Here is an 18,287-nt window from a genome sequence, read left to right as displayed (position 1 = left end):
TGATCTATTTAAACAAACGAACACTGACAACAAAATATTAGATGAAAAGATTATTTTAATAAAATGATAGATAAATGTACGTGTTTATTAAATGTTGTCTACAGGACGGTTGTCAGGATGGTTTCAGTCCTATAGAAGACCAAAAGTTACGTGTATTTTCAATTCGTATGAATAATATTCCACTTCCCCATCCACCTGAAATTCTATAGTAAAACTATTATCTGAAACCTGTTGCACAAAACTACTGCTGGTCTAAAATTTTACCTGAGCATTCAAATTGTGTCAAAAATTCAAATTATAATCTGACATTTTGTTTCCTCAACAGAAAAGCTGAAAGAAGCTTTATAATATTCATAATATTAGCCAGTAATAAAATAATAAAACTATGTCATTTAAAAGCGAACAGAAACTAATATAAGAAATGTTTATTAAAAATAAGGTTTTCAAAGAAAATTAAAGAGCCGAATTAAAGCCTAAGATGAGCAGAATCGCCGAAGCTTCCAGGAATTAATATCACTGCATATTACAACAATCACGTTTTTTTTTTTTCATTTGTTCTTTCCAGCAATCACGGCCATTTTCTTTTTTTCCGATGTTTTGACAAATCAGAACCTGATTATTCATAACACATATCGTCTTCAATAAATTACAAATGACACCCAGGTCGCTTAGACGGTTTGAGAGGTAGGAGAAGGGCCCAGCACCACTCTTATCTGTAAGCATTGATTTGCCTTATGATATTATTTTGTTTTTGTGTTGGGGTTGATTTGTTCACAAAAAGCACACTACTCGAAATACAGGTCGTCTTCAGTAAAGCACAAATGACGATCTAGACTTTAAAAAGTATAGGGAGTGGTAGCTCTACTCCTGTTTGCGGTAATTTCTGTTCATTTTGAATTTGACTTGATTATTAATTTTAGTTTCTGTGCGTTTTAAGATTCATTTATTTGTCTATATTGTATCTTATTTTTACGTTTGATGTAATCATTCAGTTTTAGTTTTGGTTCGTTTTGGGTTTCGCTTATTCATTGACAATAATTTGTGTAGGTTTTAGGTTTAAATTATTATAGAGAAACGTTTTTTTAATTAATCTCTTAATAACCCGAATCTTAAGTAACAAGAGGGATTTAGCCTACTTAATAAATCTCATATAAGAAAAAAATCAGATTATAGAGGTTCTTTAGCGTAAAAAATGTGCTAGTTGTTTTTTTTGTCGTTACTTTGCTAAGAATTCGGCTTGTAAAGATCCTAAAGTGTGAGGTATTTGAGTTATATATTTCCAGAAATTTTATTCGATATTATTTGCCGGAATGGTTTTCAGGACCCCTTCAGGATTATTAGTAAAGTATACCCTTGGCTGTATTTTATCTTCTGACCCGAAACAGCTCACGTAAGACGTACACAACAAAAAAACGGATCGAATCAGGCTGTAAAACATTTCGCACCGAATCAGTCTGATCTGTTCGTTAAAACGCTGATCGGAAAACCGAAATTTGACTGAATAACAGGATGGAAAATTAAACCCTCAAATATTTTCTGCAATCTTATGCTAGATTATGAGCTTTGACATTAAAGGGCTGGGCAAACGTAGCTGATTCCGGGAACTGATTTTCAAATCAGCGCCGATTTTAAAAGAAATCGGCGTCGATTTGAGCTTGAAAAATTTTCTAGTTCTCGGTGCTGATTTACAAAATCAGCGCCGATTTTCATCATGATCATCACAAGAAAATAGGGATACAAATAAATAGTCAGCCAGAGATGTCTGTGGTGAAAGCCCCCGCTACTGAGCTGAGATCAATCTTGCAACTATTAATAAACTCCAGTTGACTATTTGTGTCCATGTTTTTTGTTTTGAATATCTCGCGCAATAAAGTTTTCTTACCGCTATCCAAATGCAAGTCAGTATAAAGAGTCCAACCCATACTACGGCATCCCCGGCAAGCGATGCGTTGAAGGTTTCATTGGCGCCTTCTCCGAAAAATTGGCAAGCCCATACTACGGCATCCCCGGCAAGCGATGCGTCATCAGCGCCTTCTCTGAAAAATTGGCAAGCTGAGGTACTACTTCGGAAACATAGACAACCCCTCAGTTTAGGGTGCTGGAACGTCTGATTGATGAAATGCTTAACGATCCAGTCGTGTATCGCTGGGGAATTGTAGCGTTACAACATAGACATAATGCGCGTTTCAGAAACTCGAATCAATGACATTGTGGGAGGCTCAGAGATTAGAACTCCTGAGGATGACGCTTCTTTCTCCTTTTTCAACTCCGGGTCCCTTGATGGATCTGCGTATGGTGGAATGGGCATCATTTTAAGCCCCCTATCAGAGAAGTCACTTCTAGAGTGGGAACCTATCTCACATAGAGTAGCAAGAGCACGATTCAACGGCCCCCTATTCAACATATCATTTATTATAGTTGATGCTCTAAACAGAGACGCACCGGAGAGCGAAGCATATTTTTTTTACCAAGTTCTAACTTGTACGCTTAAGAAAGTCCCAAAACAAGACCTCATCTTTAGTGGAGGTGACTTTAACGCCAGAATTGGGGGAAAGGTATCCAATGTTGAGTCTGCCATTGGCCACTTCGGTCTTGGAGCTAGATGTAGCAGGGGATCAAGACTTCTTCACTTTGCCATGAAGAATGATTTGGTCATTACCAATACCTTATTCAAACACAAGCCCAGCCACACAGCCACATGGTATTCAAGAGATGGTAGAGCAAAAAGACAGATTGATTACATCCTCATGTCCCGCCGTTGGAAATCAATGGCTACGAATAGTAGATCGTACATTGGAGCAGATACAGGCTCGAAACATGGGTCGGGTCATCTTCTAGTCAGGTTAGATCTAAAGTTACGAAAACTAAAAGTTCATAAACTAACTTGTCGTATATGGGAAGAAGAGATGATTCCACAGGATTAGGGAGACTATCATTCTTCCAGTCTTCAAAAAAGGGCTAAAGACGATATGTAGCAATTATCGCGGGATTTCTCTCATCTGCACTACTGAAAAAATATTTGCCATAGTGCTACATAATCGTTTTTGTATCCAGCGCAACACAAAGACAATGCCCAATCAAGTGGGATTCCGCCCAGGCATGGGAACAATTGACCAACTATTCGTTTTAAGACGAACCCTTGAACACGGGGCAAAACACCAGAAACCAACAGTGTCTCTATTCATAGATTTTATTACAATTTTTTATTCTGTTCTAAGGGATGGAATCTGGTAGGCCATGACAGAGGATTGATTACCAGGCAAGATAGTCAGACTTATCCAAGCATACTACCAGCATACGCGAGCCCAAATTCAGATCGGTGGAGAACTCTCCTCGATGTTCCAAATTGATTTTGGTGTCAGACAGGGATGTATATTGTCTCCTGTCTTATTTAATTTCATGACCAGAGCAATGACGACTTTTTCAGGTGTTGAAGTAAGTCCCAATTTTGCGATCACCGATCTGGACTAAGCCGACGATATTTGCTTGTTAGCTGAATCTCGTTCAGAAGCCCAATCTATGCTATCGAAGGTAGCGGAAGAATCCTCTCTGGTCGGCCTGAAAATAAGCTCCCTGAAGACAAAAGTCATGGCGTCCGGTATATCATCTCAAGACCCCCCAATTTTACTAGCACAGTCACCCATAGACGAGATACATGAATTTAAGTACCTAGGCTCTCTGTTAGACCCAATAGGAGCATGCACATCAGAAACACAGTCAAGAATTGCTTCAGCAACTGGAGTCTTCACCCAGTTAAATCACTCTCTATGGAACCAGAAAAATGTTGAAGACACCACACCACACCTTTTTTAATAAAGCCCTCAGACGTACACCTCATTCGCGATGGAAAAAACGACATGGGGGACAAAAGAAAACGTGGCTCGCCTGTATCAAGGCTGACCCAGACCCAATCGGTGGCTCCAAGAATTATAGACGAAGATAGGAAAAGTCCTGGCCCGAATTGATTGAGCCACTTATAAACGACCGAGGCTCTTGGCTTACTACAATGACGAAGCTACTGGACGCCAGGGAGAGCGGAGATGCTTGAATCCTGCTACAAGTACAAGTAAGTACCTAGGAATTGTTTTATGGAACCCCTCGAGGACATACAAAAGTAGCCAACATTTTAGCCTTTGGTATTTGTTTTGAAAAACATTTACATGTTTTTAAAATTTAAGTAGGATCTTCTTTATTTTTAGGTGTAAAGGTTCTCAGCAATATCCCCCTTGATCCTAGGATTGGCGAGCTTTCTGATGCGGGGCAGCCTGTTGTCCTTGCTCATCCTGAGTCCAAGCAGGTAAAATCTAGAGTTATCACTTTTGGGGTGAGTCATTTCTAGGTCGAGATTGTGCTAACAAACTGACTGCCAGGCCAGTAAAGTTAGGCTCAGTAAAGATTTACTGCCTAAGTAGCCGTAATCATCCGGGATGTAAGCTTGAGAGCCAGAGTGCTGGTTATAACTTTGCACGATTAGGAGTTGAAAATAGTTAAAAATATACAAACTCTTACTGATAGAGTGAATCTAATGTCAAAAATTCTCACACAAGTAATATCCCCCTAGATTCATGCTCAGGGTAATATAGGCTAATACTAAAAACTACCCGTATAACAATTATTAATCATTAAGTGTCCCAGATCTACTTGTTCTAAAACTTAACAACTCTGACATTAAACAGCTTTGGTAAAATCTGAACCCTGCTGCAACTTAATTTTTCGAAGTGGAATACTAATCGAAAAATCGCCCTGGAGCTGTATACCGTTCAGAGATGGGCAGCGCTAACCTCTGCACATCGCAAGAAAAAAAAGGCAAGGCAAATAATACAGAGAGTAAAAAATCTGCTACTGGACAGCCAAGGTCACAGGTCTTGTAATTTGAATGCTATTTCATCATTCAAAAACTGCTAAATTACGCTATTTCAATGCAACTGGCAGTGACTTTTATATATATATTCTTTTTAATTATTATTTTGCTTATTTTTTTCGTTCTGTAATTTCCATGAAAATTGGAATTTTCTCTTCGTCTACTTTTGAACTAGTATCTACTTGGGATAACTAACTATGGAAACATCGGAATTTACTCTAAAGAAAGAAAAATAAAAGACAACAGATTACTTTAAACATAGATGACTATAACATTATAGTTGACCATAAACGACTATTAACATTCCGTACTCAAATTGACCAAATCAATTAAACAAACATTTGTGAAAATTAGAAAAGAGACTTATTGTTGTTATGGATCGTAATGTAACAGCTATTTTTTGGTTTTCTTACGTTTTTAATATGCAGAATGTTTTGAACTGCTTTTTTGTATGGACTCAGTCAAATTGCTTTAAAAAATATTTATGGTTGGATAGCAAAACCTTTTTTGCCTAGTTTCTTTTTTTTATTCCTATTTTTAGGGAATTTCCCTGTTAAGGTACAAAATAAAGAATCGATAATATCAAAATGATTGGGCTTAATTAGATTGGCTTCTTAAATATTTAAATAGCACTTTTTCGAATTCTAAGAGGTTTTTCGTTATGAATCGAGTCGCAAGGTAAAGGTCAAAATAAAACTTGGGTAATAATCACACAATTTAGCTTGGACAAGAAGAAAAACACAATTTGATAAAATTGCCCAATTTAAGGTGTGGGGGGATCTTTTCTTGTCTTTAGTGTTGGTAGGTTTTTCGTGTCTAACGCTGTGCACGAGTTGGCAGCTCAATGTTGTTTTGTTGGGGCGTCAGTGTTAAGGGCCAGTAGCATATGGTACTCAGTATCATAATTGCAACCCTAGTTTAAAAATTTAATAATTAATTTTCATCCATCGTATAGAACATTTTTCTTTATATTCAATTTTTAGGAAAGTCTGGCAAATTGGAATTAGCCTCTGCTATCGGAACCTACATTATTGTAAATCTGAATAAATTTAACTCGAAGCCTGGCTGTTGAGATCTGCCATTTTGATGCTTTCTTTTTTTTTTTTTTTTTTTGTTTTTTTTTTTGTTTTTATTTTTTTTTTTTTGATCCACTTTCCTTAGCTGTTGCTTTATAAGAGGATTTGCAGAAATTTGGTGATTGGGCAAGGCGATTTGAATAGCTTTTTCTATATATATAGAATTCTGTTAATAATATTTCATATCTTATTGCCTATATTATTTCCCACAGGAACTACATTATTGCAAATCAGAATAAATTTGACTCGAAGCCTGGGTGTTAGGATCTGCCACCCTGGTGCTTTCTTTCTTTTTTAATTATTTTAATAAATTGAAGTTCAAGATGCTTTATTATATATCAGACAAAATTCATGATACTAACAATTGTTTAGTCACATTTCAACAAGGGGCTATGTCCAAGGAACACGTAAGAAATAGCAAACACTATTTTACAAGACCTTAAGTCGCTTTCCATTTTGTTTAAAATAAATTAGAATATGTTACAACATATATTAGATTGTTAGAATATCATACAATATTAGAATATTAGAATAATATATTAGAATATTATAGCAGCTCTATTTTATTGCACTGTCATTTTTATTGAAATGCGCCTGATCATAATTCTTTTCAAGGCTCAAGAGTACAAATCATTGGCCAAGTCAGTCATAAACTTCTTGAAGCTCAGCTAGCCTAGGATAAACTATTATTTGTTATATTGTTTTTATAGACGCAATTTCTTAATAGAATTATGTATTTAATATGTTTACTGCTTATAGTTTCTACAAAGCACCGTGTGTAATTCAAAGGTCACTGAAGATGCATAATTCCTTTATGAGGTGCCATCAAACAGTTTCTTGACTTAACTTGTTGTGAGTTTTCTAGACGACTTACTTTTGTTAAGTTATAATATATTTAATGCGGAAAAGTGCCACAGGGCCTTGGCAACAAACAAAATAATAATAACAAAGGGATCAATTAATATCTTATTGGCATAATAAGGTTTTTCCACTTCTGTGGTGGGAGGATGTCATAAAGAAAGATTTAAAGGAAACGGGGACTGAAAGGGTGTAAAGAGAGAAGCTTTGAATGGATTTGGATGGAGGAGGAGCGTGCATAGCTGTGTTGGCCTCAGGCCGCTTTGTGCTGCGGTGATTTGTTAGCAGTAGTAGTAGTAAAATTATATGAAAAACAGGTTTTTTAATGAAAGTAAAGAGAGAGATTAAAACTTAAGATGAACAGAAATTATCCTGTATATGAGAGGAATTATCCCTCCCCGACCCCCTTTCTTCTTATGCTAAAGTTTTACTGGAAATATTTGTGAGTGTGCCAGAAATTGTCACATGTCTGCTGTTTTATCTCTTTTGTCAAGCAGTTCGGCTTAGTAACTGTAAGTAAGGAGCGACTTGTGTTAATAGGAACCGAAACTCCAAAAATAAGGAGTTTGATAACAATGTATTTACCACAAGAATCAGATTTTTATGGTGAAACTATCAAAAACAAGTTTTTCAGCTGAAAGTTAGGAGCAACATTAAAACTAAAACGAACAGAAATTATTCTTTATATTAAGGAGGCTGCCCCTTCCTCAAACCTCGCTCTTTACTCTAATGTCATAAAACTCTTTAAAAATATTCATCATTCAAAATCAATATTGTGTTTGAGTAGTCTTTCTTGAAGAATCATGACAAAAAGTCGAGTTTTAGCGTGAAGAGTGAGGGTTGAGGAAGGAGCAGCCCCCCTCATATACAGAATAATTTCTGTTCCTTTAAAATTTTAATGCTCCTCCTTACTTTCACTTAAAAATATTTTTTGTATTTAATTTCTTACCATTTTTAAATCACGCCAGGAAATCCCCTTCCCTTTCCCCGCTCAGAAAATCCCCCCAAAAAACAAAATTCCGTATATTTCCCAATAACAAATGCTATATGGGATCAATGGGCAAATTGCGCAAGTTTCATCCCTTCCCCCAGGGAGTATGGAGGGTCATGTCATCAACAAAAACACAATTTTTGGGCCTTTCGACTATTCTGAATCAAACATCAGATGTCTTTGTAATCAAATTTTGATTGGACGTCTTTGGGGAGAAATGGGTGGGGAGGGGGCTAGTTGCTCTCTCATCTTTTTGGTCACTTAAAAAGGGCACTAGAACTTTTGTTTTCCGTTAGTACAAGCTCTCACCCGATCTTTTAGTACTATTGGTTCGATGCGGCCATCCCTGGGGAAAGCAGAAAACAAAAAAAAACACGCATCCATGAGCTTTCCTCTGCAAAAGAAAAATATGCAAAATTCCACATTTCTGTAGATAGGAGCTTGAAACCTTTACAGTAGGGCTTGATGACCTTCTGAATCTGATGATATGATTTTAATTAGGGGTGTTCCTCTTTTTAAGAAAACAGGCAAATTTTCTCAGGCTTGTAGCCTTAGATAAATAACTTTAAACTTAAAAGCCAATTCTTTTGATGTATCTATTGTTATCAAATCTCTGTTTTTTAGTTTTTGTCACTATTGGGTCGAGTCACTCCTTACTTACAGTTCGTTACCACAAACTTATTGATTGTAGAAATGTAACATTCAACTGCCAGCTACCCAGCGAAAGTTACAAGCCTGAGAAAACCTGCCCCATTTTAGAAAAAGGTACAAAAAAAACACAAAAGAGTAAATGATCTCGATGAAAATTATACAATCAAATTTAGTGGATGAGAAAACCCTGTTGAGGAGGTTTCAAACCCCTATCTACAAAATTGCAAAATTATCATTTTTTCTGAGACGAATGATCTCGGATGTGTGTTTATTTGTTTGTGTGTGTATTTTCCTAGGAGTGACTATGTCGAACCATTGGCCCTAGAACATCGGGAGAAGGCGCATTTAAACGGAAAATAAATATTTCACTACCTTTTTGAAGTGGCAAAAAAGATTGTACAACAGCGAAGTAGAGTTTTTGCAATTTTTTGGCACAAAACAAAAATTTTACCCCTACAGATGAAAAATTCTGAAATAGCCAGTCGATTTGAAAATATCGAATAGTTATATTTTGAGCCTACCAGTTTCAAATGCATTAATGCCGCAAGGTTGTGCATTCAATGCTAAAGATGCACGTTACCCATACACAATAGACGGCTATCATAGATTTATTCTAAAGGATCATTTAACTAAGTTGATTTTTTTAAGGCTTAATAACAATATCTACGACGTACGATTAGAGAGTAGGGTGGGCAGACCTTTTTCTAGGTGTGTGTGGGGGGAGTTTGCCTGAAGCCTCAAAAAGTGTGTTTTGTTCCAAAGTTTTCTGGCTCTCCTTGAACCTTCAAACGAATATAGAATGATGTTTTGAGAGGGGGAGGGGAATTAATATTTAATCTTGTTTCATACCTAGGAGTTTTTAAACTAAGCTTGTAATATGGATATCTTGGGTTTATAGCTCACATCCTATTTTAGAAACATTTTTTTTTTTTTTGTAAAATAAGAGATTACATTTCACTTTCCCATCTATATACATTTTTAATGGCTTCCTGTTTCAAGGGGGCATTGGCCCCATGCTCCCCCTACCGTCCCCTATGGGAGACATCCCTATAAAAACAAAACACATTGTTTAAAGAATACACTTTGAAAACCGTGGAAATGATGATATTACAAACAATCTCTTATAATACAGACCCCTCCCCCTCCTAACAAATATTTGGAAGAAAATGATTTTGCAGGGGTAATTATCGTTTCTGAAACACTGTCATTTAAAAAATAAACTTAAATTAAAAAAACTGGGTTTGAAGGAGGCAGTAGTAGCCACCCTTACATTGAAGCGTTCCTTGAATCAAAGCTTCCTAGTAATGAACGGGAAGTGAAGAACTACTACTACTAACAATTCACCACGTCACCAAGCCGCCTGAGGCCATCACAGCTACGCACGCACCACCTCCATCCCAATCTATTGAAAACCTGCTTCCCCAAGAAGTTTCCATGTCCCTTAAATCTTTCTTTATGACATCCTTCCACCCCAACCGTGGACGACCTGCTTTCCGTTAAGTGAGTGAAGAATAATCTTTGTCAATAGAAATTGGAATTCTTAAAACGAATCTTTGACTAAAATATATGCAACAGCAAAATGTATTATTTATGCTGATTCTAAATATTTAAAATATGTTGGTTTTAAACTTTCTCATCAAAAAATATTAGCCCTCATCAAAAGACATTAGCAGAGATTCGTACAATTTTAGAAATTGGAATTGAATTCACCCAAATGGGTGTGATCTTGATGTATACTATACAATGAAATTAAACATGCATGAAAACCCTAAAGCCACTAAATTCACGCACGTGACCATTCATAGTCTGTAGTGCTAAATCATTAAAAGAGTGCTCATTTGAATGAGCAATTAAAGATATAGTGCATTTTTTTAATTAGCAACAAGAGATTATGCTAAGGAAATTGCCGCATTCCTGCATTTTACAGCGTAAAACAGTAATTTTGGCCCCGAACAGGGCCAAAATGTTATCGAGCAAAATGTCTGAGAGTAATTGAAATGGTATATATAGTCTCTGATTCTCCGAGGCCATACTGGTATGGTGTACAGTATACTACTCGTTGCTGAACATAAATGCAGTCCATAAAAATAAACGTTTATTATAGACCGGTTTCCAATAAAACTGACGGCTTCATAATAAGACTAATCGCATGGCTGCACATTATCTATTAGGATGTTGACCAATGAATTCTCTTATATTGGGAGGAGGGTGTCTAAGCTTTAAACAAGCATTATAGGCTCACGTTTTGAAGACTCCTATGATAGGTGCTTCACATTAGTTGAATGAATATTTACCTGATTATGGATGTAACAAATCAACCTTGTCGTAAAGAGTGGGAAGTTTAAAGGAGCAGCATCCTCGTTCACGGAATAATTTCTGGTTTTTTAAGTCTTGATTTCGCTCTTTACTTTCGTGTGAAAAAAACTTACTTTTTGTATTCGAAGATTAGAATACCTTTAATTGGTGTTTGAATCAGCCATATTTAGACAATCTTTTACATCTGGTTTGATACGGCCACCCCTGGGAGGGATAGGCAGTATGGGCTTCGTCGTTCATTGAAACTCGAGAACTAGGGGTCCTTAATTTTATTTGAAAGAAAGTATAATATACAATATCATTAATAGCTTTCTAAAAACAATCTGCATGTAGCCATTGAAAAGAATTTCTATTAAAAAGACATAAAACTCTACTTGAAAAAAGCATACAAAAAGCAACTTAAACATAAAATGGCAGTGTTTGAAATGAGAAACAAACCTACAAGTTCATAACAGTTCAGAAGAAAGGCCACACTCATTTGAGTAAATAAAGCAACTAGTCACCAATTATTTGTTTGTTTGAAACTAATTTAAATTAACACGAAGCTAGAGATTGAAGAACCTAGTGCATTTGCACAGTCGCCGTATTTTGTTATTTCATGTATTGTCGATATTGACAGCACATCTCCAACTATTTTTCATAAAATGGAAATGCCAAAATATTTTGAAAAATGAAGATAGATAATTATATTTGATAATTTGACATAGGAGATTTTGGCTCTGTTACAGCTCGTGTTTTTATGCCAAACTGCTTATTCAGTTTTTGAAGAATAGAAAAAAGTTTCTTAGAAAAATGAATAGCATTATTCTAGAAGCTGGCTTTAAAAGTTCTAATTAAGCTTTGTTACCCTTTTGATTTTTTATTCTTCTTTTTAATCTAATGAACGAAGTATGTAGCTTCATTAATTTTGCTTTCACAATGATCTAATTCTGTTTTTTAAACGCTGCTGTAAATCAAAGGCATCGAATAACTTTTTTTTGCCCTGCTGAGAATTGTCTCTTAAACGGAACACGCCATATCAATTGGTCAGCCTTGTTTTCCAGTAACATAGCTTTCAAAATATCTGGTATTTGTTTTCATTGTTCTTTTTTCTCAAAATGCGGCATCTTTCCTTTTCTCCCTTGCCGAGATAATATGAAAATAACATCTTTAATATCCGTATTTTGGTCGGTTTCTTGAAGCCAAAAGAAACTGTTTTTCTCTTGTTTTTTTTCCTTTTTTTTCTCCTAATGTTTATATTTGTCACTCAACACCTATTTAATCGTTGCAACCAATTAAGCCTTAGTGGCAATTGGCGACTTCACTTTCATTCTAGAAATGATGCCCAAGTACAGTTTTTTATTTCTGTCTTTTAATGGAATATAGCAAGTTTAAAGCTACTCTTGGACTAGGAATTTCTATATGTTGCTATTTAATGTCTATGCTGCTATGAAACAAGTAATAAATTTCAATTTGTATAAAGCGTGGCATTTAAACTTCTTGCAAACAATGCACAATCTGAATTTCCCAGGATTTAATTCCTCACAAAATAAGTGACTTAGATAATAAAGCACAATTCAAACTTAATGTTTAGAACTATGAGGCCGAATCAAGGCACTCACTGATACATCACTTCGTATTAAAAAAAATCACTATGTATCTTTAATGCACACTTGACATCTTGAAATTCTATAGCGCTGTCCACCCTTTATCGTTTCGCTTTGCGGCCGGCTGAACTGCTCACGGCTGTCAATTGTGGCCAACCAGAAGCTTAATTTATTGGCAAAATAGTGGCAAGTGCCACGTGCTCCGTTGCACTCGATAAACGGTGTGGCTCTGAAATCTTTCAAACATGATCCTGGACTACTTAGTGATTGACCTCCACCTTGACCACCAGCACCAGTGTGCTGTAAAAAATATGTAATAATAAGATGTGTTGCATCAATTATTGCAATAATTGATGGTATTTGGTGATATTTGGGACAAGTAAACGTTATCATTCTTAGTTTTCACAAATTGCCTCAACAGTAAAGGAATTTAGTGAAAAGGCATACATTAGGTAGGACTGTCCTTTAGGCATCAAAGGAAACAACATACACCACTGAACCTATCAAAGCAATCACAAACCTTTAAAAACCTAACACCTCTTCTGTGAAGAAAACTAGTTTTAAAAATTCTGAGAATTCGCGACAGGCCAGGCCCATCGCCTGCCTCCTTCCTCTGTTTACCTGGCTGAAACTTACCATTAATGGGAAAGCTACCTGGGGATTGTTTTTGTCTTACATTCTAGTTAGAAGGAGAGGTACCTTCTTTATTCTCTTTCGCGATTTTGCTTAATAATAAAAAAAAATATCTATAACACTAGTTTTTTTTGTTTTTTTTTACTAAACAAAATTGCGAAAGAGAAAAGGAAGGTACTTCTCTTTCTAACTAGAGTGTAAGACAAAGGTTGTCATCGGGCAGCTTTACTATTAATTGAGAATTTCTAGTTCAACTTGCTAGTAATTTTTACACAAGTTACAAGTTTTCGTCTTTTGTATCCAAAAATGGATTCTTTCTTAGGGAGTTGGATGAGGGCCAAATTGTATTAAATATCCAACCACGGTTTACAAAAAGGGGTAGTAAATACCGAAAAAAAAAACTCAATAATTGCCTAGTTCTCAAGAATTTTATTAACTACAAGTAAAACCGTGTAATCAGCCAATGTTCATCTCAAAAAGATCTTAAAAATCACCCGCCCCCCAGCCCCAAAAAAATTGCTTGACATAAAAGCAAATCGAAATGTCGAAAACCAAAAGCAGAAATTTCTATGTTCATCTCCATGAATGAAGATTTTTTCTACATCATATGAACTATTATTTAAGCATCTGCTTTGGTTTATATTTCAATTTCCGTTCGAAATGTGGCACGAGCATTTTTTTTTTTTTTTTTTTTTGCAATTCTAATCATAAAACTTTGAAATGGAATTTAACTTTGAAATTTTTTGATTCAAAACTTTAATCATTATTTTTAAATTTATCGTATTTTATTAGGATCTTTAGTGTAGATCCTAGTGGGCAGCATGCGAGGGATGTTTTCTGTTTTTTTTTTCGGGGCTTCTTTGTACTGAATGAGTTTGACAATTTTCAGCACAATTAATTTAACCCAAGTCAAATGAAATTCTTACGCAAAATCATATATTATAATCAGACAAACACGCGAAAAATTCAGATTTTCACGTTCGGTATGGCAGATCATCTAGCTTGCAAATGATTTTTTCGTCCATTATTGTTTCACAAACTGGTTGTAATTAAGGTTTATGTTCGCTGTGTAATGTATGGTATGTTATTGTTCTGTTCTCCTATGTTTTTAACATATCTCCTGTGTTTTAACTTAAAATTCTAATATAAATTGTAGGCGTGTTTTTCTAAATCCAAAATATAGTATGTTAAATATAGACTGAAAATCTTTGAAAAAAAGGACAATTATCCTGTTGGTTTTTCCACAAATTTTGAATCTTCTCTAAGAAAAGGTTCCAATAATATCGTAATTCTGGCTTGATGATGGGATAGATCTAAGACTAAGAAAATCCAAGCAAATAAGTATCTTGTCCTTTTGGTTCAAGTTACAGCTGTACGATTGTCAGAAATACGCTTGTTTCAAGGGGGAACATCTATCTTAAAGTAAAAAAAGAAATGCTTTCATCAGGCATGATGATTCGCAGCACGCATTGAATAATTTCGCAACTATCACTGGATTTTCGTATTTCAACATGGAAACGCTGTGCCAATTTTGAACTGATTGAGAACGAAACATTCGAATACCTATTCGAATGTAGTCATAGCAAGATTTTTTTTCAAAATATAAATTGATCCAAATATATGTACTGGCCATTCCAACGCACGCTTCTTCCAATCTTAATGGTATGAACGTAGCAGATGTTCATTTGTAATTTCAGAGGGTGCCTCACAATTATGCAAGCCTTTTGGGGCCCATGATGAAAAAATATCCTTCTGAACGACCAGTTGTAGACAATGCTGTTTTTTTTACAGGAAGTAAAGGAGAATATAAAACTTAAAAAGAGCTCTAAAAAACTCATATAAGAAGGCAAACTTAGAACAAACAGAAATAACCATGAATTAAAATATCAAACCTAAAACAGAGAGAACTTGCATTGAATACGAGATCTAGAAGGAACTTGAATTGCACTGAACAAAAAATGTTAAAAAATAAAAAACATATCACCCCGAACAAAATTGGGTCGGAGCTCTCCTCGCTTGAGTATTACTGGCGCTTTAAACATACCATTCAATTTGAAAATTAAAACTATGGTGATATTGAACAATTATCTATTTCAAATGCAGGTACGGAGGGATGCAAACTTTGTTTTCTGACCACGTGCCACTGGATATGGGGCTTAAACCCCTAACTAATTGCTCCGAATAGGGCCGCTCCAACCTCATGGGTGCGGGTGGAGCCCAGCCCAGGGTTTGTTAATCAGAAACCAGGCCTAGGGACGGTTGGGCGCTTGCGACCCTTTTCCTGAAAATAATTGCAATGAAAAGAAATACAACTGAAGCCTCTGATCATATTCGTTTTAATTTATTACGACCTCGGCACGCCCTTGGACATCCTTTGAACCTTGCTGACCAAGGTGGGTTGAGAACAGCCACCTGGAATGTTTTAACCACGAATAAGCCGGGATCCAAAGACCTTCTAGGGCTGGAGATGTTAAGATGTGGGATTGACATTCTTGGAATGGCAGAAACACATTTAACGAGTACAGGCGATGAAGAAATTGCCAGTACAGGTCACAGGATGATTTGGTCAGGGCAAACCTCCAGAAGAAGCAGCGGTGTAGGCCTGCTCCTAAACAAGAAGGCAAAGAAATGCCTGATATCCCACAACCCAATATCGGATAGACTACTCACTGCTCGCCTCAACCACAAGCATGGGAAGATGTTGGTTATTGTGTGCTAAGCACCAACGAATGTCTCCCCAGAGGTCGAAAAAGATAATTTCTACTCAGCTCTGACATCTGCTCTATCCCGGATTTCCCCTCATGATGTTTTGGCTGTGGTGGGCGATTTCAATGCAAGTGTATCAAACCCCAGCGGAGCTTTTAAATCTGTAGTTGGACCGGTTACCCCTGACTCGTTGAATGAAAATGGGACCCGCTATGCACGAATTGGTCATTGCCAACACCCTGTTTCACAGGAAAGACATAAATAAGCCAACTTTGTATAGCAACGATGGGCGAACACGGAAGATGATTGACTATATCATAGTCAACCAAAGATGGCACTCATCGCTTACGAATTGTAGAACATATCGTGGCGCTGAGATAGGGAATACAGACCATCGATTAGTTGCTGCGAACTTCCGCCTGCGTCTTAAAGCCCAGCCTTCAGAACGACGCAAGCCAAAGTTGGACACCCATAAACTAAAAATTGACGCATTCCACCAAAAGTACTCAGTTGAAATTCAGAACAAGTTTGAATGCCTGGATACGCTTGTTGACCCGGACACGTCCTGGCGGACTTATAAAAAGGGTTTTTACTAGAGGTTGCCACTAATACCGTCGGTCGTATGATGTATTCAAAGAAGCCCTGGCTATCACAAAAAGCACTCCAAATCATTGAACAGCGCCGGAAAGCGTGGTTGGCCTGAGATAAGCCCTCCTAAAGACGGCTAAACGGGATTAGAAACAATATTTTTCACCGTGATTAACAACAATTTGTTGATAAAAAAGCTGAAGAGCTAGAAGATGCTACGCGAAAAGGTGACGTCATGTCCCTTTTCAAGCTTGTCAGAGATCTTAGCGTTGCGAAACCACCCAAGATAGGCGCAGTTAAAACCGTCTCTGGCGAAATGCTAGAAGATGAAAATGCTCAACTTGACCGATGGAGGCAGCACTTCGCAAAGCTATTAAACGCAAAAAGAATCCTCGTTGACCCCAACATAACTACATCCACTCAGCAAACAACATATAAAAATCTACCAGAGCCTGATCCTCCCTCGGTAAAAGAGATACAAAATGCCCTGCGGAGAATGAAGAACAACAAGGCACCAGGAACCCGCGGGATCACCGTCGAGCTGCTAAAGTTCGGAGGACTGGCAATGTTACTTTGGCTGCACATGCTGTTATCCCTCGTCTGGTCAACCGAATTGATACCTGAATAATGAAAGGAAGGGACAATCCTTCCTTTATGGAAGCAGAAAGGTAGCCGTAGCGATTGCTCGAATTACAGAGGAATCACCCTCCTGTCAGTGCCTGGCAAACTATTCACCATGATGTTGCTTGATAAGAGTATCCAATTCATTCGTAAGTGCAGCTGAATTCAGCAAGCAGGTTTCATGCCCAGCAGATCCACGACCGAGCAGATATACACTATTCGACAGGTCATCGAAAAAGTCCGCGAGTTCCAGCGTACAGCATATATTGCATTTGTTGACTTTAAAGCAGCTTTCGATCGTAAGTCCCTTTCGCTGATACTAAAACGAACGGGACTCCCTGATAAATATTGCAGCCTGTTCAAAGCGCTCTGCACTGGTCAAAAAGCTCCGTCCAGGTTGATGGTCGCCGAAGCCCACTATTCGAGATAGATACTGGTGTAAGGCAAGGCTGTGTTGCTGCTCTGAACTTTTCAATGCGGTGATTGATTATGTCATGGATCGAACCACGAATTGGCTCCAATTCGGACTGAAGTATGGCGATATACACTGTCGGAAGAAGCTCTGAAAGTAGGACTACATATTGGCTGGCAGAAAACAAAAATAATGATCATCGACCTGGGAGGAAATTCCGCCAACCCACCATCATTCAACGTATTAGGGCACACTATCGAAGTTGTCAAGTCTTTTACTTACCTTTGATCTGTTATCTCGGATAACAGCTCAGTTGAAATGGAAGTCCAGTCGCGCATCGCGAAAGCTGCGTCTATTATGGCTCGATTATGCCGTTTTTTGTGGTCAAAGCCTAACATTAGCCGAAAAACAAAAATGCGGATCTACAACACGACCGAAGCAAGTCCTTCTCTACGGTGTTGAAACTTGGCTGGCAGCTGCTTCTGTTTGTGATGCCATAGATGTGGCCCAAACAAAATTCCTAAGACGAATCGAAGGGATCAAGAGGTACGACTTCGTCTCAAACACCCGATTGTTGACACTAACGGATCAGATCCCCAAATCTCGTCAGCTCGCCATAAGAACTCTACGGTGGTTTGACCACTTAATTTGCATGCCAGAAGAAGCACCCGCCAGCATACTTTTCAATTTTGATCCCTCTCAACATGGCTGGAAGCGCCCCCGTGGAAGACCCCGGTGCAGATGGAGGGACAGCCTTACCCAGCACTTCTGCATGATCGGTACTGATCTCCAAGAAGCAATCACGCTTGCACAGGACCGTTCGGAATGGAGGCAATGAGTCATATCTCTCTCTACGCTGGACCATCAGCAGGAGCCTTAAGTCAAGTAAGTCAGTAAGTCAAATGCAAGTAATTTTTTTACCACTAAATTCAATAAACTTAATAGCCTAACTTCAAAAAATCAGATCTTTCTCGTCATTCAACTATGA

The 18,287-nt window shown here is 37.3% G+C and overlaps 2 protein-coding genes across 3 annotated transcripts in view; one reads left to right on the top strand and one right to left on the bottom strand.

Moving 5' to 3' along the window:
- Positions 1-7,453, top strand: part of Nubpl (NUBP iron-sulfur cluster assembly factor, mitochondrial) — a 31,110-nt gene extending 23,657 nt beyond the window's left edge. Inside the window, exons 5-6 of one of the 2 annotated variants that reach the window (XM_089104709.1) lie at positions 4,200-4,297; positions 6,553-7,453. In XM_089104709.1, coding sequence (XP_088960835.1) covers positions 4,200-4,297; positions 6,553-6,609 — 155 coding nt within the window. In that variant the 3' untranslated portion in view covers positions 6,610-7,453. The remainder of the gene's footprint in view (positions 1-4,199; positions 4,298-6,552) is intronic. The other variant, XM_089104708.1, reaches the window with a different exon arrangement.
- A 3,554-nt stretch (positions 7,454-11,007) lies between these two features.
- Positions 11,008-18,287, bottom strand: part of Col4a1 (Collagen type IV alpha 1) — a 241,450-nt gene continuing 234,170 nt past the window's right edge. Inside the window, exon 28 of the mRNA XM_089104421.1 lies at positions 11,008-12,639. Coding sequence (XP_088960547.1) covers positions 12,385-12,639 — 255 coding nt within the window. The 3' untranslated portion in view covers positions 11,008-12,384. The remainder of the gene's footprint in view (positions 12,640-18,287) is intronic.

Source organism: Artemia sp. Qi Xiang Cuo, chromosome 18, assembly GCF_049724085.1.
Source record: "Artemia sp. Qi Xiang Cuo chromosome 18, ASM4972408v1, whole genome shotgun sequence".
NCBI lineage: Eukaryota > Metazoa > Arthropoda > Branchiopoda > Anostraca > Artemiidae > Artemia > Artemia sp. Qi Xiang Cuo.
This window is presented reverse-complemented; position numbering and strand designations above follow the sequence as displayed.